Source organism: Syngnathus acus, chromosome 13, assembly GCF_901709675.1.
Source record: "Syngnathus acus chromosome 13, fSynAcu1.2, whole genome shotgun sequence".
Taxonomy (NCBI): domain Eukaryota; kingdom Metazoa; phylum Chordata; class Actinopteri; order Syngnathiformes; family Syngnathidae; genus Syngnathus; species Syngnathus acus.
This window is the reverse complement of record NC_051098.1, coordinates 1514395-1536102: the sequence shown is the minus strand read 5'-3', so window position 1 is coordinate 1536102 and position 21708 is coordinate 1514395. Positions and strand designations below refer to the sequence as shown.

General features: G+C 45.9%; 1 protein-coding gene across 11 annotated transcripts in view; it reads left to right on the top strand.

Moving 5' to 3' along the window:
• Window positions 1–290: 290 nt before the first annotated feature.
• bcas3 (BCAS3 microtubule associated cell migration factor) overlaps window positions 291–21708 on the top strand; it is a 329552-nt gene continuing 308134 nt past the window's right edge. For 5 of the 11 annotated variants that reach the window (XM_037268400.1, XM_037268405.1, XM_037268398.1 and 2 more), the window contains exons 1-2: window positions 292–555; window positions 8936–9018. In XM_037268400.1, the coding sequence (XP_037124295.1) occupies window positions 322–555; window positions 8936–9018 (317 nt within the window). In that variant the 5' untranslated portion in view covers window positions 292–321. Of the gene's footprint in view, window positions 556–8935; window positions 9019–21708 lie in introns of all 11 variants that reach the window. The other 6 variants (XM_037268399.1, XM_037268403.1, XM_037268408.1 and 3 more) reach the window with 4 other exon arrangements.

The following is a 21708-nucleotide window of genomic DNA, read 5'->3' as shown; positions in this document are numbered from 1 at the left end:
AAACCTAATTTATATGTGTAACTATTGGTCAATCCACAAATTCCAAAGCACACAAAACCTTGTATTTGAGTGTTTTTGAGCGTCTTTATTTCTTAGGCTCTGTTTGACACCCACCGGAAGTTGTGTTTACAAGTTATCAGTTCGTAAATAAATATTTTAAAAAGTAATACCAAGAAACAAGCCCGTCGCCATGGAAACGAAGGCCAATTTCAGGCGTCATTCGTGTATCACGTGACATGTCACCGGGTCGCTCCGGAAATGGCGTCATGTAGCCTGAAAAGCGACCAAAAAACCACCCTTGTGAGGACGCAACGTGTAAATATGGACACCGCTTGGGTGTTCATCGGAGCAATCTTTGTCCTAATTGGTGAACAATGTTTATTTGGCCCGCCTGTGATGGAAGGCGATTGGGTTAGAAGGTGGTTGGGTGATTTGACTGGCCTTCGATTCAACGTCACACCTCCAGTCTGTTTGTTTAGATTTTTTTGGTGGAGAGCGAATCTGCAGGGAAAAACCCACTTCTTCGGAGACTGTCGCATCAATCTACTGACTACGGTAGTCCACTCGTTGATATCACACAATGCATTATAAATCGTTATTGCTGTTTTTCCAGGTGTCCTCTCAAAGGCATTATTTCACATGTTAACAAGATGTTTTATAGTCTCCCCAGACATGCAGTTGTGATTTCAACTCGAAAATAATGTCGTTCAACATGACAGTTTTGCGAAACATTTGCGTGTACCATAGAAAATTAGGTGTCATCTTAATTGATCATATATCCGTATTTGTTTCAGTCAAATGTTAAGCTTGGTATGTTTTTTCGTTTGCTCATAGGTGGATAGCTCGTGGCGACATGTAGCTTCAATTCCAATTCCAGCGTTGCACAAGCCTTCGGTCCGTGTAAACTAAATGATTACGAACTGTATTATTGACGAGCTTAAGAAACATGAACACAAAGAACAAACACTGACAACAGTGACTAAATCAGCACAATTATGTATGTATGTATGTATGTATGTATGTATGTATGTATGTATGTATGTATGTATGTATGTATGTATGTATGTATGTATGTATATATGTAGGCGGCTCGGTGGGGCACTGGGTAGCACGTCCGCCTCACAGTGCGGGTACGATTCCACCTCCGACCCTCCCTGTGTGGAGTTTGCATGTTCTCCCCGGGCCCGCGTGGGTTTTCTCCGGGCACTCCGGTTTCCTCCCACATCCTTGGTAGGCTGATTGAAGACTCCAAATTGTCCCTAGGTGTGAGTGCGAGTGCAAATGGTTGTTTGTCTCTGTGTGCCCTGCGATTGGCTGGCAACTGGTTCAGGGTGTCCCCCGCCTACTGCCCGATGACGGCTGGGATAGGCTCCAGCACGCCCGCGACCCCCGTGGGGACTAAGCGGTTCAGAAAATGTATGTATGTATATGTATGTATGAAGGAGGGTGCCCGTCATTGGTACATTGCAATAACTGCATTAACCATCAAAGTGAAGTCTAACTGTAGTCTTGAAACAAATCTGAATAAGGAAAAACATTGCAATAAAATAATGCAAACTGCTACCGCTATTGTTGGGGAGCCTGAGGACTGTATAGGGCAGGGGTGGCCAACCAGTCAGAGACTAAGAGCCACATTTTTTACTGTGTCATCGCAAAGAGCCACATCATACACATGAGCACACATGAACACCCCCTCTACACACACACACGCACACAAACACGCACGCACACGCGCGCACACACACACACACACACACCCCTCTGCTCAGCCAAATTTATTGTGTGACATTATTATGTCACGCACCAACATGATAATGACAAATTGACTCCTACAGTACTAAAACCACAGACCAAACACCACATTTTCAACAATGAACATTGTGTGCATTGTCTCACACAGACAAACTCTCAGTTCAACAAATTCCACAAACAAAAACATACGTTTTTTCACTTACTATGTGTGGCGGGACAGACCATTCGTTTGAGTTCGTCGTTTTCAGGAGACAAGATTTCAATAACGTCACTGAGGCATATTTTAACGAACTCCACTTCATTGTATGGCTTTTTAGCCCGTGCAATGTTCCAAGCCAGTTGAAACAATGCAAGTGTGACAGTCTCTGAGTGCTTCGTAATTTTTTTGAAAAACTGTACCTATTTTTCTGCCTGACTTTTCAAAGTCTCCAAACTTGTGCTTGCGAAATTCAGTCCCTTTTGCAAAGTCCTTATCGATATTGGCATGAAGTGAGCTGAAGTGGCGCTGACCATTTGAAGCTTTTAAATGCGCCAATGACGTCCGACATATCAGGCAGAATGGCTTGCCATAGCGTTCAACAAAAAACAACTTTAACTCTGTTAAAAACGTCCTGTGTTCATCGTCATATATTCGTTTAGCTGTGCATTTTTTCCTTGCCATTTTGGCACGCGTCTTGTCAGCTTTTCTGGACCTAATGGGCCCCCGTAGTCACAGTCGCCATTCACTAAAAAGCCAGCAAAACCAATCGCTCTGTTTGTCCCTCCTCCTATGCGGGATTTCACCCCACGCGCATGCGCGTTTGACCAAAATACCATATTGAACTCAAGCGAAGTAAATACGCACGAAAAATAAACACAAATGTTGATATGAACATAAAAGAGCCGCATGAAACTAGCCAAAGAGCCGCATGCGGCTCGCGAGCCGCGGGTTGGCCACCGCTGGTATAGGGGGTTGGCTCGGATGGTTATGCTCTTTTCACCCCCGGGTGTCGGTCAGAACACAGGAAGGAAGATGTGGTTCAGTTTTGATTGCTTCACTGAATTATTGGCAAATAATAATAATAAATAACCTTAAATGAAATACTCTCGGCAACAGACCAAACATAAGTCATCGATCGAGACAACAAAATACATTTGCTGGCGACCGTTAGTCGCCGTGCTGCTGCGTAACGGCTACTCGTATGATGCGAGGCAAATTTAAAGGAGCGCGCCGGAGCTGTCAATCAAACGGCACACGAAGCAAACCGCGATCGGACAAACGGCACAACAGTGGACAGTAGTAACAATGAAATGTATATACTCACTTTGTGTCAAAGACGCACGCGATCACAGGAACATATCAGTCGATACCAGCAACCTTTAACTTACCGCTGCACACAAGTGAAAATGGGTATAATGTCTAGACCCCGAATATACGACGACCCCCACTTTTTCAGTCTTATTTCAATGCAAAAACGTCGTCCTATATTTGGGCCAATACGGTATATGTATGTATATATACACACACACACACACACACACACACACACACACACACACACACACAAAGTCCTGATGTACTTTCCAAAATTTAAGTGGACCTCAGTGCGCAGGGAGCTTAATTTGGTCCGATCGCGCAACCTCAGCGCGCATCACTGTCGCATTGCTTTAAGAGCGTCTTTGTGTTTTAGGATGGCTTTACTGCTCCCACTTGCTTTCTTTGGAGGCATGATTACGGGTTAATACAATCCTCAAAGGAACGAAAATACAATAATGAACGGAGTCAGTCGGCATCCGGGCGGCGCGGTCGGGTTTTCTTGGGTCCTTTCGGCTCATCTCGCGAGGTTCGACCTCCGAATTTTGTTCGACAACCGAAGCAAAAAAATCTCGAATTTTTCGTTCGAATTCCGATTTGTTCGGGAACTGGGACGTTCATAAACCGAGGTTTGATTGTTTATAAATGCGTGTGGATAGAAGGTCTTGACCAACAACAAAATATTTATATTGTTGGCTTTATTCCAGACTGAACATAGACTTATGTACTTATGTACATCAATAGAGCGATAAACAACAGTATTGGCTTCCTAAACAAAACCAAAATACAAATAAGCATTTCCTAAGCCAAAATATCCAACTGTAAAGTGCATGAAAAAGAAATTAAAGAGATCAGTTGACTTTGCGTGTGTGTGCACTGCACAGGGGTGTGTACTCTACAAGAAAAACGCAAGTGCTGGGCAAAAACAAGCTAGTGACAGAATTGATGTACATTATTGATTATTGTATATTTGTCACAAGTGTACCTGTACATAAATGCCTATTAACACACGCGTACTGTGGAATATATCTTACTCACCTGAATTGAGAACGCCATTGCACTCAGTGAGAGCAGTGATTCTCACTTTCTGACTTTCGCTTCTTTGGTTGTACTATGTTTTATATCTTGGGGTCCAAATCCATGCATCCATCCATCCATCCATCCATCCATTCATTTTCTATATACCGCTTGTCCCCACGGGGGTCGCGGGCGTGCTGGGGCCTATCCCAGCAGTCATTGGGCAGTAGGCAGGGGACACCCTGAACCGATTGCCAGCCGGTCGCAGGGCACACAGAGACGAACAACCAGGAGCAATTTGGAATGCTCAATAGGCCTACCAAGCATGTTTTTGGGATGTCGGAGGAAACCGGAGTGCCTGGAGAAAACCCACGCGGGCACAGGGAGAACATGCAAACTCCACACAGGGAGGGCCGGAGGTGGAATCGAAGGCGAATGTGCTAACCAGTGCGCCACCGAGCCGCCGGGGTCCAAATCCTCCTTGTCTATTTTTGTCCTTTTTTGGTGGAGCGCCTGCCTTGATCAACAGTAATAGTAGAACAGTAGCTCCCTCTGGTGTTAAGATTAGAAAGTGCAATGCACTCAGGCAAGAGTTGAAGTGCGGGCCATATTCTATTCTATAGTATGTAAAATGTCTTGCGGGCCTTTTAAAAATAGACTGCAAGCCGCAAATGATTCATGGGCTGTAGTTTGGACACAGGAGGCAGAGAAAAAAATGCAGGGAAACACAATAATCCATTCAATCTACCCGTGTACGCGTGCAATGCGGTGTCGTTGAGCCCAGATGTATTCTCCAAGATTTTAGCTGGAGTGGCCCGTCACACCTCGAATTTGACGAGTTCTGGGTGTGAATGATAAGTCACCAGGGATCTAGCATATAGCAATAGTCGCCACTTGTTGTTATAGTGTGTGGAACTTGAATTTGTGCTAAATAGTGTGAAGACCAGGGCCTTCTCGCTTACTGTTTTTCTCGCCTACCGTCTTTCTCGCTCAGTTTTACTCGCTTACCGTTTTTCTCGCTTCCCGTTTTACTCGCTTCCCCCGTTTTTCTCTCTTACCGTGTTTCTCGCTTACCATTTCTCTGACGTACTTTTTTTTCCTTCTACTGTTTTTCTCGCTTATCATATTTCTCACTTATTGTTTTTTCTCGCTTCCCGTTTTTCTCTGGTACGGCTTTTCCCGCTTATCGTTTTTCTCACTTACCGTTTTGTCTCGCTTACCGTTTTTCTTATTGTTTTTCACGCTTACTGGTTTTCTTGCTTACCACTTTTCTGGCCTACCGTTTTCTCGTTTACCATTTTTCTCGCTTACCGTTTTTCTCGCTATAAGTAGCGGTTTCTTTCATAGTTTGGGTGGGGGGGCGACTTATAATAAGGAGCCACTTATATGTGAATTTTTTCAAAATGTGAAACCGCGATAAACGAACCGCGATGTAGCAAGGGATTACTGTAATTTGAATTTCAAGTGACGTCAGCAGCGCGGCGCGGCGTGGCGCAGCGGTTGTTTACAAAAAGGACAAAGATTGATCACGGGATGACGAAGATGACGAAGGGCCCCACGTACTACCGGCATCATTAGCGGCTTTGTTTCTAAGTGACACGGAGGATGAAGAGTTTGAAGGATTTAAGGATTTGGAGTGACACAGAAGGTTTGAAAAACCATTATGGCTTTTACGCACCCCCGGTCCTACTCTACGGAGCTCTCTTTCACCTCCGTGGATAGAAGTCGGGGGCCGGCGCTCGGCCGGGTGGCTGTCCGGGTACGGTGGATGGGGCTCGGTCATGGCTTTTACGCAGGCCCGGTCCTATTCTATGGAGCTCTCTTCCACCTCCGTGGCTGGAAGTGCCACCTCCGGGGATGGAAGTCCACGCCGCCACACACCTGGAAGTCCACGCCGGTGCTTGGGGCCGTGTGACAACAGGATATAGTTAATAACAGGACATCGGTCAGCAGTGCGAAGGAGATGGATGGAGGATTAGGAGGGGCAGGAGCGGAGGTTGTTGAGGTTGGCAGTACGGGAGGTGGGGGTGACGGGGGGTTGGTAGTCCTAAAAGAGGAGATGGGTGAGCCATCGGGGAAGTGCCGGTCCAGATGTAGCGGTGACGGCGAAGGATCCCAGCCTCGTGTGGAAGCAGCAGTGGACCAGGTGGTGATGCCGGTCGACCTCGACTGCACCCGCTCGAACGGCAGGCCCCAACGCACCACGGCGGCACACAGCAGAGCCACGGTTGGCGAGCCCGCAGGGAGTGGAGCCCGTCCCCCGAGGACGCCGGACGGAAGGCCAGAGAGCCGGGCCAGAGCTGCCGTCGAGTCCACAGCAGGCGGCCACAGGCTCAGAGTCGGGAGGTGGTGGTTTTGGCCAGTTGGCTGTTGGCTAGCTGGCTAACGTAGCTGGTAGTCCGAGGGAGAGGAAACAGGTGAGAGCGGAGCTGCGGGGATGCGAGGTGGACGGAAGACAACACGAGAAAAATAAAAGAAGAGACGGGTGCACTGAAAACGGGAAAACGAAAAACAAGTAACGGACACGGTCCGGGACAGAAGCGGCAGTCAACAGATCTGACGCCAGCGTTGCTCTAACCTGGAAGACAACAGACGGTGGGGGAGGAGGGGGTCAAGATGACGAAGGGCCCCACGTACTACCGGCATCATTAGCGGCTTTGTTTGTAAGTGACACGGAGGACGAAGAGTTTGAAGGTTTTAATGATTTGAAGTGACACAGAAGGTTTGAAAAACTATTATGGCTTTTACGCACGCCCGGTCCTACTCTACGGAGCTCTCTTTCACCTCCGTGGATTGAAGTCGGGGGCCGGCGCTCGGCCGGGTGGCTGTCCAAGGACGGTGGACGGGGCTCGGACATAGCTTTTACGCACGCCCGGTCCTACTCTACGGAGCTCTCTTTCACCTCCGTGGATGGAAGTCGGGGGCCGGCGCTCGGCCGGGTGGCTGTCCGGGGACGGTGGATGGGGCTCAGACATGGCTTTTACGCACGCCCGGTCCTATTCTATGGAGCTCTCTTCCACCTCCGTGGCTGGAAGCGCCACCTCCGGGGATGGAAGTCCACGCCGCCACACACCTGGAAGTCCACGCCGGTGCTTGGGGCCGTGTGGTGGTGAACTATTTGTTATAGTTATTTGATATATTTTATTTCGTATAGCAACTTGTATATGTTTTTATCGTTACAGTTCAGTACTCGTTGGCTCGTTGAACTCTTGTTTTGTTAAATAAAGAGACGTTTACCAAACCCACGTCTTTCCTTGTACTTTGTTAACGTTATAATATAGTTATACACTAGATCTGTGGAATAACGACGAGGCTGACGTCAGGGCGCACGCGCAGCGTTGTTGACAAAGGACGAGGAATTTGATCGATGGATTTAATGATTTGGAGTGACACAGATGGTTTGATAATATTGTTGTTTATATGATAGTTATTTGATATATACTTTAATATCGTTATATGGGTCTGTGGAATATTTAGAATATTTAGACGTCAGCGGCGCGGCGCAAACGCGGCATCGTTTCCATAAAGGACGATCGATGGATTTAATGAATTGGAGTGACACAGATGGTTTTATAAACGTGTTATTTATGTAATAGTTATTTGAATAACTCTGTATGTTACATCAGGCCCGTTCTCAGCTCTTCATTTGTGTTTATGTCACATGTATGTTATGTTATGTATGTTAGCATACCTATCGTTTAGCCTGTTGTTGCTCGTTCATGTCTGTTCTTGGTGTTGGATTTTGTTGAATAAATTTCTGCCAAAATGCGACTTGTACTCCGGAGCGACTTATATATGTTTTTTTTCACGTTATTGTGCATTTTATGGCTCATGCGACCTATATTCCGGAGCGACATTTAGTCCAAAAATTAAGGTTTGTGTCTTTCGTGACATTATGTACTGTAAGTCCCTGCCGTTTACAAGCTTCTACCCAGCGAAAGCATTTCTCTCGGTTCTTCCGCGGCTTTGGGAAAGCTATGAAGAAAACCCCCCTCATATGATCCCGGTCAGCATAACGCGAGTCGCTCCGGCAGACACCAAAGCAGCAGTATTTTGTTGCAACCATGATAGGTCCGTTAATGTTATTTCTGATTAAAAAAAATCGCGAGTTGGTCCTTTGCGCTCAAGCTGTTAACTACCTGTGCGGCTCTTGTGTTTGTCTGAAAACGCTGCGCCGCGGCGCATTCGCAGTTCGCTGTTCTAAAAATAGTAACTTTGTGACAAGCCATATTAAAGACTGTATAAATAAATTTGATTTGACTGGATCATTAATTGTATTAAAGAACAATAAAATATCAACACTGTGTTTTTCTGACCTAGTACATCAGTTATTTCTTCAGTTGGTTCAATAAGTGCCATTGAAGTAGTTTACGCTCTTATACTATATTGACTTTCATTTATTGTTTGGTGTTTTTCAAGGTAGTTTTTTAGATCAAGAGCCAGGGCATCAGAGAAATTGGTCTGTAATTTATGAAATACTGTTTTTCTGATCTAGTCTATTTGTACTGTCTTCAGTTGCTTCAATACTAAGTACTCTTGAACCATATTGACTTTGATTTATTATTTGGTGCTTTTCAAGGTAGTTTCTTAAATCGTGAGCTAAGGCAACAGGTAAATTGGCATGTAATTTGTGAAACTGTGTTTACTGCCATTTTTATATAGTGGAATTATGAATTTTCATTTTGTTTGGTAAACAACCAGATTTAATTCATAGTTATTTCGATATTCACTTTATTTCCTTGTAATTTCAATTGACATTTCCTGCACTGGCCCAAATACTGTTGCGTAAGCCAGTGTGATCTCTCCCCACAAACATTAAATGGCATCTTGCTGGCTTTAACATTGTTAAGCTAATATTTTGTTTTCTTACAGAAGACAGCTACAATGGCTTCACTCTCTCCTCGCAGACCGAGTCGCTGTGCCGGAGGGGCAGTAGTGCAAGCACAAGCTGCAACGTAAGGACTTGCGCCACAATTTTGTGTATCCATAGTGCTGTGTATCAAATTTCTGTTCTATCTATAATACTGCATTTATCATTGTATTATAGACATAAAACATCTTATGTAACAGTTAACACATATAGTTTTTGTAGTATTTTAGTAATAATGGATGGATGGAGGACGGCACAGTGTCGCAGTGGTTAGGACGTCGATCTCACAGTTCGGAGGTGCAGGATTGGAGTTGCTCTTTGCATGTTCTCCCTGTGCCTGCGTGGGTTTCCTCCTACATTCCAAAAACATGCGTGGCAGGCTAATTGTCATAGCTGTGATTGTTAGCATGAATTGTTGTCCATCTGTATGTTCATCTGTATCTGCTAAAAGGTCATCAATTATCTTTGACTGAAACTGGACAAAAATGTCATCAGTTTTTGTCACCTAAAACTAGACTATAATAGCCACGGACAATTTTGACGAAAATGAGTGAGATTAAAATGCTCAAAGTTTTAGTCTAAAACTTGATTTAAAAGAGTATGAAAATGACTAAAATAAACATGACTAAAATCAATAAAAAATAAGACAGCTTGACTTAAAGACTAGACTAAAACTAAGACAGTCAAAAACAACACTATCCATAAGAGACAAAAAAACATAAGGGCTAGTGCAGGGGTGTCAAACTAACTTTTATCGTGGGCCGCAGAGTAGTCATTGTTTCCTTCGGACGGCCATTATGACTCTCAGCGTCTTCTACATACAGTATAGGCTACACAACAAACTGATGAATAACTAGTTTTGGAATCAGAGACGAGTATCATCCGTCCGTCCGTCCGACCATCCATCCATCCATCCATCCATCCATCCATCCATCCATCCATCCATCCATCCATCCATCCATCCATCCATCCATCCATCCATCCATCCATCCATCCATCCATCCATCCATCCATCCATCCATCCATCCATCCATCCATTTTTTGTCCCTACGGGGGTCGCGGGCCTAGCCGTCATCAGGCAGTAGGCGGGGGACACTCTGAACTGGTCGCCAGCCAATCGCAGGGCACACAGAGACGAACAACCATCCGCACTCACACCTAGGGACAATTTGGAGTGCTCAATCAAGATTCAAGAGTTTTTATTGGCCATTTTTGAGCGTGCCAAACAAGGAATTTGACTTCGGTACATCACAGCCTCTGTTCAACATTTAGGTGACTAACAACACTCAGGACATGTGAAAAATGACAAATATTCTCAAACATCCCCTGATCTTAAACTCCCAGGAGGGCAAGGAAAAACTCAAAACTCCAGCTAGGGGAAATGAGAAACCTTGAGAAGAGACCACAGATGGGAGGGTCCCTCTTCCAGGATGACCAGGCTGCAATGGATGCAGAGAGGACACATAGTACAAACAGTGTAGACAATTCAAAAAAGGTGTGGAGAGCAGGAAGTTATTGCACAGCAATGACTCTGAGACTCTAAGAGTGGTGTGAGTTCATCAGAGCAACAGCCTGGGGGAAGAAGCTGTCTCTGTGTCTGCTGGTTTTGGTGTACAGAGCTCTATAACGCCGTCCGGAGGGGAGTAGTTCAAACAGACTGCAACCTGGGTGAGAAGGGTCTGTAGAGATGTTTCTTGCACGTTTCCTTGTCCTGGACAGGTACAAGTCTTGGATAGATGGGAGGTTGATTCCAATGATCTTTTCTGCAGTCCTGAATGTCCGTTGCAGTCTGTGCTTGTCTTGTTTGGAGGCCGATCCAAACCAGACAGTGATGGAGGTGCAGAGGACAGACTGGATGATGGCAGTGTAGAAGGTCTTCAGCAGCTCCCGCGGCAGGTTGAACTTCTTGAGCTGTCTCAGGAAGTACATCCAGAGCCTTTAAGAACTCCGTGCGGATCTCATCCACCCCCGGGGCCTTTCCACCAAGGAGTTTTTTAACTACCTCAGTGACTTCGATCCCAGAGATTGGAGAGTCCGCCTCAGAGTCTCCAGGCCCTGCTTCCACAATGGAAGGCGTGTAGGTGGAATTAAGGAGGTCTTTGAAGTATTCTCCCTACCGACTCACGACGTCCCGAGTCGAGGTCAGCAGCACGCCATCCCCACTGTAAACAGTGTTGACGTTGCACTGCTTCCCCCTCCTGAGACGCCGGATGGTGGACCAAAATTTCCTCGAAGCCGTCCGGAAGTCATTCTCCATGGCCTTGCCAAACTCCTCCCACGCCCGGGTTTGTGCCTCAGCAACCGCTGAAGCCGCGTTCCGCTTGGCCATCCGGTACCTGTCAGCTGCCTCCGGAGTCCCGCAGGCCAAAACGGCCTGATAGGACTCCTTCTTCAGCTTGACGTCATCCCTTACCGGTGTCCACCAACGGGTTCGGGGATTGCCGCCACGACAGGCACCAACGACCTTACGGCCACAGCTCCGGTCGGCCGCCTCAACAATGGAGGCGCGGAACATGGTCCACTCGGACTCAAAGTCCCCCGCCTCCCCCGGGACGTGGGAAAAGCTCTGCCGGAGGTGGGAGTTGAAGCTCTTCCTGACAAGGGATTCTGCCAGACGTTCCCAGCAGACCCTCACAGAGCGTTTGGGTCTGCCAGGTCGGATCGGCATCTTACCCCACCATCGGAGCCAACCCACCACCAGGTGGTGATCAGTTGACAGCTCCGCCCCTCTCTTCGCCCGAGTGTCCAAAACATGCGGCCGCAAATCCGATGACACGACTACAAAGTCGATCATGGAACTGCGGCCTAGGGTGTCCTGGTGCCAAGTGCACACATGGACACCCTTATGTTTGAACATGGTTTTCATTATAGAAAATCCGTGTCAAGCACAGAAGTCCAATAATACAACACCACTCGGGCTCAGATCGGGGGGGGCCGTTCCTCCCAATCACGCCCTTCCAGGTCTCACTGTCATTGCCCACGTGAGCATTGAAGTCACCCAGTAGAACAATGGAGTCCCCAGAAGGAGCGCTCTCCAGCACTTCCTCCAGGTACCCCAAGAAGGGTGGGTACTCTGAGCTGCTGTTTGGTGCATAGACACAAACAACAGTCAGGCCCCGTCCCCCCACCCGAAGGCGGAGGGAGGCTACCCTCTCGTTCACCGGGGTGAACCCCAATGTGCAGGTGCCCAGCTGGGGGGCAATAAGTACCGTAATTTTCCATGTATAATACGCCCCCATGCATAATACGCACCCTAAAAATGGCATGTCGATGCTGGAAAAAAGCCTGTACCCATGTATAATACGCACCCAAATTTTGACTCTTACTTAAGTCCGTAAACGTAAAATTATTTCAGAAAAAAGATCATCTTTGGGAACAACCGGATGTTATTCTGCCGGTCAGTATCACTGCGCATGCACTAGCAAACTCGATAGCGAAGAAATGTTTCGGATTTGTGTAGGGTACATTGTGACAGCAAACGAGCAGGTGATCGAGCAAGCGTCTGATACGAGAGCATTGTGTTCGTATGGAGCGTGTTTGAAGTGAACAGCAGAGAAGAAAGGAACAAGGCAAAGTGTTGTGAAATAAAATATTACCTGTAATACGCATTTAGGTAGAGAACTGAACTCTCGCTCTTTATAGAGCTGACGTGTCTTGCGCATCCGTTCTGCGCATCTGTAATGGCGGCCTCCGTATGATATCCGGTTTGCGATGGAGATTAAAAAACAAACAATATTTGACAATAACACACCATCAAGGATTGCACCATCGCATCAAACGATGTGTCGTCAATTATGAATTTTACTGACTGTGTTGGGCAGGATGGCTGAATGCGATGCGCGATTGACAACAAACATAGGTAGAGAACTGAACTCTCGCTCTTTATATAGCTGACGTGTCTTGCGCATCCGTTCTGCGCATACTGTCATGGCGGCCTCCGTATGATATCCGGTCTGCGATGGAGATTAAAAAACAAACAATATTTGACAATAACACACCATCAAGGATTGCACCATCGCATCGAACGATGTGTCGTCAATTATGAATTTTACTGACTAAGTGTGTTGGGCAGGATGGCTGAATGCGATGCGCGATTGACAACAAACAAGAAGAAAGGTGATTTCAAGTTTTATTTCGAGGGAGATTTTCTTCAAAAATTGTTGTACCCATGCATAATGCGCACCGCAGATTTTAGGACAATAAGTAACTAATTTATTGTTTTGCGCATTATGCATGGTAAATCACGGTATACCCACATCTGCTCGACGCCTCTCACTGTGGGCAACTCCAGAGTCGAAGAGAGTCCAGCCCCTCTCGAGAGGGCTAGTACCGGAACCTAAACTGTGTGTGGAGGCAAGTCCGACTATATCTAGTCGGAACTTTTCTGCCTCGCACACCAGTTCGGGCTCCTTTCCAGCCATAGAGGTGACATTCCATGTCCCAAGAGCCAGCTTCTGCAGCCGGGGATCGGACCGCCAAGGACCCTGCCTTTGGCCGCCGCCCAGCTCACAATGCACCCGACCCCTTTGGCACCTCCCACAGGTGGTGAACCCATGGAAAGGGGGACCCACGTTTCCTTTTCGGGCTGTGCCTGGCCGGGCCCCATGGGCGAAGGCCCGGCCACCAGACTCTCGCCTTCGAGCCCCACCTCCAGGCCTGGCTCCAGAGGGGGGCCCCGGTGACCTGCGTCCGGGCGAGGGAAATCTGAGTCCATCTATGTTTTTCGTCATAAGGGGCTTTTTGAGCCGTGCTTTGTCTGGCCCCTCACCTAGGACCCTTTTGCCATGGGTGACCCTACCAGGGGCATGAAGCCCCAGACAACATGGCTCCTAGGATCATTGGGACACGCAAACCCCTCCACCACGGTAAGGTGACGACTCACGGAGGGGAGGGGAGTATCAAATATTTTAAAAAGACGAATGGTAGTCCAAACCGGATTTGGTTGAAGTTGGGAAATTGTGTAAAACGTAACTAAAAACACGGCCCCCCTCCGCATTAGACCCGGCCCCCTGAACAATACCAGAGACGGAAAAAAATGCTAAACAATACCAGACCCTCTGAACAATACCAGAGACGGGAAAAAAATGCCCCAGAACGTTTTTACCCTTATGGCCACCCATAAGCCAGTCATAGAACGTGAAAGAACGGAATAATGGCAAAAAGGTTGGGTAAGAGAAAAATTGATTCCGAATGCAGGGTATTTAACCCGCAGTGGACACACTTTTTTTTTTTTTTCAATTCAAAGAAAAGACTGCTTGTCTCGTCTGTCAAGAGATGGTGGCGGTATTCAAGGAATACAACCTGCGCCGACATTATGAATCCCGTCACAAAGACAAGTACGCCAGCTTGCAAGGCCAAATGCGAGCAGAAAAGTCCTGAAAGGGGGATCCTGAAAGGGGGATCCTTCCATCTGTGGTCCCTTCTCAAGGTTTCTCATTTTTCCCCCAGGTAGGTTTTTTTTTAGTTTTTCCTTGCCCTTTTGGGAGCTTAAGATCAGGGGATGCTTTGAGAATAATTGTCAATTGTTTGTCTATGTGAAGCCCTTTGAGACTGCTTGTGATTTAGGGCTGTACAAATAAACTTGACTTGACACCGCGGAGCTTCTTATTTTTATTCGTGGAGTTACCGCAAACTTTGAGATGTACGAGGAGCTGGCATCCCTACAAAGCCTGAAAAGCACTACGACTGGGGAGGATATTTTCGACAAAGTATGTAAAACCATGCAACGGTTGGATCTGGACTGGGCAAAGGTTGCCAACATCACGACTGTCGGGGCCCCAAGTATGGTGGGCGCGTCTCGGGGTTTAATAGGACGCATGAGCCGGGAGATGGAAGAATGGGGTCTCAAGCGAAGTTGAACTTTTACCTAGGATTGTGCACGGCACAGCATAACTTTCTTTCTGTTAAGAACCCACTGAGGGTTATTTGATTCTTTATCGAGTTCATAAATAGTGTTATTGGCCTATATATTTTCCACGTTATTTTATTCTGTGAAGAACCCAGAGAGGGCTATTTGATCTCAGAAAGGGTTATTAATATTTGGATATGTGTGGTGCGCTGGAGTGTCAGCATGTTTTCTGGAAAACACTAAATGATTACATTTAGGGACACCTGTGATTGTCACACTTTTTCTGTTCGAAACTGACCCCGGCCCCCCATCAGAGAAGGGAAAAGTTATGTGGCCCTCATTGGAAAACGTTTGGGGACCCCTGCACTACAAAGACAACATATTTAATGCTCAAACTCATAAACTTTATTTTATTTTTCAAATAATATTTAACTTAGAATTTTATGGCTGCAACACGTGCAGTAGAAGTTGGGAAAGGGCATGACTACCACTTCGTTACATCACCTTTCCTTTTAATAACACTCAATAAACCAGGGGTGCCCAAACTTTTTCAGCTTGCGAGCTACTTTTGAAATGACTAAGTCACAAAAATCTACCCACTAAAAAAAAAAAAAATATTTTTTTATATACCGTAATTTTCGGACTATAAGTCGCTCCGGAGTACAAGTCGCATCAGCCATAAAATGCCCAAAAAGTGAAAAAAAACATATATAAGTCGCTCCGGAGTATAAATCGCATTTTGGGGGGCAATTTATTCGACAAAATCCAACAGCAAGAACAGTCATGAACGAGCAACAACAGGCTAAACGATAGGTATGCTAACGTGACATAAACACAAACGAAGAGCTGAGAACGGCCCTGACGTAAAATTCAGAGTTATTCAAAAAACTATTACATAAATAACATGTTAATAAAACCATCTGTGTCACTCCAATTCATTAAATCCATCAATCATCTTTTGTCAACAATGCGTGCGCGCCGCTGATGGCGCTTGCACTTCAAAATATTCCACAGGCCCATATAACGATATATAAATTATATATCAAATAACTATTATATAAGCAATAATGTTATCAAACCATCTGTGTCACTCCAAATCATTAAATCCATCAATCGTCCTTTGTCAACAATGGGTGCGCGCAGCTGATGGCGCTTGCACTTCAAAATATTCCACAGGCCCATATAACGATATATAAATTAGATATCAAATAACTATTATATAAGCAATAGTATTATCAAACCATCTGTGCACTCTAAATCATTAAATCCATCGATCAAATTCCTCGTCCTTTGTCAACAACGCCGCGCGTGCGCCCTGACGTCAGCCTCGTTGTTATTCCACAGATTTACTAGATAACTATATTGTAGCGTTAACAAAGTTCAACGAAAGACGTGGGTTTGGTAAACGGCTCTTTATTTAACAAAACAAACTTCCAGGCGTGTGGCGCCGTGGACTTCCAGCCACGGAAGTGGAAGAGAGCTCCATAGAATAGGACCGGGCGTGCGTAAAAGCCTTGACCGAGCCCTATCCACCGTCCCCGGACAGCCACCCGGCCGAGCGCCGGCCCCAGACTTCCATCCACGGAGGTGAAAGAGAGCTCCATAGAATAGGACCGGGCGTGCGTAAAAGCCATAATAGTTTTTCAAACCGTCTGTGTCACTCCAAATCCTTAAATCCTTCGAACTCTTCGTCCGCCGTGTCACTTAGAAACAAAGCCGCTAATGATGCCGGTAGTATGTGGGGTCCTTCGTCATCTTCGCCATCCCGTGATCAATCTTTGTCCTTTACGTAAACAACCGCCGCGCCACGCCGCGTCGCGCTGCTGACGTCACTTGAAATTCAAATCACAGTAATCCCTTGCTACATCGCGGTTCGTTTATCGCGGTTTCACTTTTTTTTGGGGGGGAAAATTTTTGAAAAAAACCACAAGTCGCTCCTTATGATAAGTCGCCCCCCCACCCAAACTATGAAAAGAAACGCGACTTATAGTCCGAAAATTACGGTAGATATACAGTGCCTTGCGAAAGTATTCGGCCCCCTTGAACCTTTAAACATTTCGCGACATTTCAGGCTTCAAACATAAAGATATAAAAGTTTAATTTTTTGTCAAGAATCAACAACAAATGGGACACAATCGTGAAGTGGAACAAAATTTATTGGATAATTTAAACTTTTTTAACAAATAAAAAACCGAAAAGTGGGGCGTGCAATATTATTCGGCCCCTTTACTTTCAGTGCAGCAAACTCACTCCAGAAGTTCAGTGAGGATCTTTGAATGATCCAATGTTGTCCTAAATGACTGATGATGATAAATAGAATGCACCTGTGTGTAATCAAGTCTCCGTATAAATGCACCTGCTCTTTGATAGTCTCAGGGTTCTGTTTAAAGCGCAGAGAGAACCATGAAGACAAAGGAACACACCAGGCAGGTCCGAGATACTGTTGTGGAGAAGTTTAAAGCCGGATTTGGATACAAAAAGATTTCCCAAGCTTCAAACATCTCAAGGAGCACTGTGCAAGCAATTATATTGAAATGGAAGGAGTATCAGACCACTGCAAATCTACCAAGACCCGGCCGTCCCTCCAAACTTTCATCTCAAACAAGGAGAAGACTGATCACAGATGCAGCCAAGAGGCCCATGATCACTCTGGATGAACTGCAGATAACTACAGCTGAGGTGGGAGAGTCTGTCCATAGGACAACAATCAGTCGTGCACTGCACACATCTGGCCTTTATGGAAGAGTGGCAAGAAGAAAGCCATTTCTCAAAGATATCCATAAAAAGTCTCGTTTAAAGTTTGCCACAAGCCAGGTGGGTGCTGATTATGGGCGATTCGGTGTGTGTGGGGGCTGTTGTTTGAGAATTTTCCCTGGATCCGCGGATTTCCGTGTTTTTTTCCATCGAAAGTATTTTTGTGAATCGTGTAAATCAGTTGAGAAATTTTTTTATATATGGGGGGAAACTGCCAGCCAGTTAGCCTCGGCGACTCGCAAGCATTCCCCCGCCCGCCGCGACGGCGTATACGTATATATATGTCATCGTGAAAAAAAAGTCCTACTCCCATTCCCTATGAAAGTGATACTTCTTACTATGGCCAGCTGCCCCACTCATTTTTATACCCTTTCTTAAGTTTAAGAGAAAAAACAGGGTTCTGACAATTGGAGGGAACTCGCGAGCTAGCGTGTTTGTGTTGTGTTGTGAGCGCCGTTGTTTGTTCACGCGTCAAGTGCGAAAAAATAAAATAAATAAATAAAAAAAATAAAAAACATTTTAATATCACGCGATCGACCAATAGTGGCTTGGCGATCGACCGATCGATCGCGATCGACGTATTGGGCACCCCTGCAATAAACGTTTTGGAATAGAGGAGACTAATTCTCTTAGCTTCTCATGTGAAAATCTTTCCCATTTTTGCTTGATGAACCGCTTCAGTGTTTCAACATTCCGGGGTCTTCCCTGTCGTATTTTACGCTACATAATGCGCCACACATTTTCAATGGGAGACAGGTCTGGACTGCAAGCAGGCCAGGGGAGAACCTGGAGTCTTTTACTTCAAAGCCACGCTGTTGTAACACGTGCAGAATGTGGCTTGGCATTATCTTGCTGAAATAAGCGGCGTCCATGAAGAAGACGTCGCTTGGATGGCAGCATATGTTGCTCCAAAATCTATATGTACTTTTCAGCATTTATGTTGCCTTCACAGAAATGTAAGTCACCCATGCCATGGGAACTAATGCACCCCCATACCATCACAGATGCTGGCTTTTGAACTTTGCGTTAACAGTCCGGATGGTCCGTTTCCTCTTTGATCCAGAGGACACGACGTCCAGTGTTTCCAAAAACATTTTGAAAAGTGGACTTATCAGACCACAAAACACTTTTCCATTGTGCATCAGTCCATTTTACATGAGCTCGGCCCAGAGAACCCGGCGGCGTTTCTGGATGTTGTTCATAAACGGCTTTTGCTTTTCATGGTAGAGTTTTAACCCGCACTTACTGATGTAGTGAAAAACTCTATTTACTGACAGTGGTTTTCTGAAGTTTTCCTGAGGCCATTTGGTGATATCCTTGACACACTCATGTCGGTTTTTAAGGCAATGCTGTCTGAGGGATCGAAGGTCACGGTCATTCAGTCTTGGTTTCCGGCCGTGGCGCTTACGTGCAGTGATTTCACCAGATTCTCTGAACCTTTTGATGATATTATGGACCGTAGATGTTGAAAACCCTAAATTCCTTGCAATTTTGCTTTTAGAAATGTTGTTCTTAAACTGTTCAACTATTTTCTCACGCAGTTGTGGACTAAGTGGTGAACCTCGCCCCATCCTTGCTTGTGAATGACTGAGCATGTTTGGGGAGGCTCCTTTTATACCCAATCATGGTACCCAATTAGCCTGATCACATGTGGGATGTTCCAAATAGGTGTTAAATGAGTTTTTCAAAGTCAAAATCAAAGTCTGCTTTATTGTCAATTTCTTCACATGTCAAGACACACAAAGAGATCGAAATTACGTTTCCCACTATCCCACGGTGACAAGACATAGTACACAATACACATACAAGTAAACAACACAAAAAGTAAAAACAAGAAGGCACAAACAATGAATAAATAAGAGTGATGAATAAATAATAAATAAACAAATAACATAAATGAGAGGAGCAAAAATGGAGCAAGTGTGCATACAGCAGACAGTCAGAATATACGTAGCGCAGAAGTACAGGACGTTACGCAGAAGGGGGGAGAGAGTTCAGGATCCTAACAGCCTGGAGTATGAAGCTGTTGGTGAGTCTGGTGGTGCGGGAGCGCAGGCTCCCGTACCTCTTCCCAGAGGGCAGAAGATCAAACAAAGAGTGAGCGGGGTGACTCACATCACACACAATCGTGGTCGCCTTGCGGGTGAGATGGGAGGTGTAAATGTCCTTCAGGGAGGAGAGTGAAGCACCAATAATCTTACCAGCCGTGTTCACTATGCGCTGCAGGGCCTTCATGTTGTATTCAGTGCAGCTACCACCCCACACAGCGATACAACTGGAGAGGACGCTCTCAATGGTGCCACGGCAGAATGTAGTCATGACGGCCGGAGGAGCACTTGCTCGCCTGAGTTTCCGCAGGAAGTACAGGCGGCGCTGAGCTTTCTTCGCCAGTGATGCAGTGTTGGTGGTCCAGAAGAGTTCCTCACTGATGTGCACCCCCAGGAATCTAGTGCTGCGGACTCTCTCCACCACAGCACCGTCGATGGTCAGTGGCAGGTGTTGGGTGTGACCCTTCCGGAAGTCAACAACAATCTCCTTGGTCTTGTTGACGTTCAGCAGGAGGTTGTTGTCACTGCACCACGTCGCCAGAAGGTTGACCTCCGACCTGTATTGAGTCTCGGCGCCCTCAGTGATGAGACCCACCAGAGTTGTGTCGTCGGCATATTTCAGCACGCGGTTGCCCCAAAACAAAATACACACCTGTCTGGAGCCGCAAAAATCTAAAAGCCTTTTATAAGGCAACATAGACTGTCAATACATAAGCTGTATGCCTACTATTAAAAAACTAAGTAGGCTACAAATACAAAATGAACATTCATGATTAAATGACTTTCTGTAGTAAAGTCACAAACCCCTTTTGCAACCCTCCCATACTCGGTGCGCCGTCTGTAGCGACTGAAATCTTTGTCATTTAAACACTGCAGCACAGCCCCCCCCCCCGTGTTTGGCCTTTAGTGGTATCAATTCGATCATTTCTTCTTGCGGCCTATTAGTGTTCACGTACCTGCATAGCAGAGCTCTCTGTTCGATATCGGTCACGTCACACGACTCATCACAGGCAATTGAGAAAGCTGGAGCTGAATTGATGTCCTTGAGTTGCTGATCGGTGATATTGTTTGCCAATTTAATTACCCTTTTTTTCACTGTTTTTGTGTAGGGAGGCATGTCTTGAATTTTCTGAATGATCTCAGTTTTGTTTTTGAAGTCCGAAAATAGGCACTCTGATATCATAATGAATTATTTCTTCATGTACTCGCCACCAGTGAATGGTTTTCCGCGCTTTATTATCTCCCGGGCTGCAACAAAACTTGCAGCAGTAATAGAGTTTGGAGATGCAATCCACTTTTTGAAAGTGTTTTTTCGGTCCTCAAATTTCTCCACCAGCACTGCAATTGCACCTTTCCTCTCAGTTCCAACCGTTTGATCGGCAGCAAATTTAGCATGCTTTAGCTGAAAATTCTGCTCCAAATTGCTCTTGTTGTTATTTGACAACTTCTCATTGCAAATCAAACATGCAGGCAGAAAATAGTTCAGTCCATTCTTTCTTAAACCCTCTGTTCTTATCAGCAATCTTTCTCTTTTTACATTTTGAATCCATGGCCCATCACTCACACACCTGTTTGTTTACAACTCACCAGTGCTGTGTCGCAGGCTATGACGCAATTTTGCTATTCTAAAAACCATATTTAAAAAAAACTAAAAAAACATATTTTTCCATTTTCACGCATTTTTGCAAAAGCTCCAGGGAGCCACTAGGGGTGTGCTAAAGAGTCGCATGCAGCTGAGCCGCGGGTTGCTGACCCCTGGGCTAGTGCAATGACATGGCAAAAACATGGGGGCTACATGATTAAACTACCATGAAACTTTGATTCAAGGTAGGGAGCCGCAAAATATCTTGTGGGCCACAAATGGCCCCCAGGCCGTGAGTTTGAGAAACCTTCTCTAACGGTTAAGTACCTGTGTGTACAGTGATCCCTCGTCATTCGCGAATGCACTACTTTGTGCTTTTACAAGTGATGGGAGAACGGTGTTTACACGCTGATAACGCGGGCGTCATTGCGGACAAGCGTGGGAAGTGCAGCAGCCAGTAGACCACCTCAACACTTTTGGCAGGATCCTCAAGAGTGCATGGGAGTTTGCCCAACCAGTCTACATGTGTTTTTTGGACTTGGA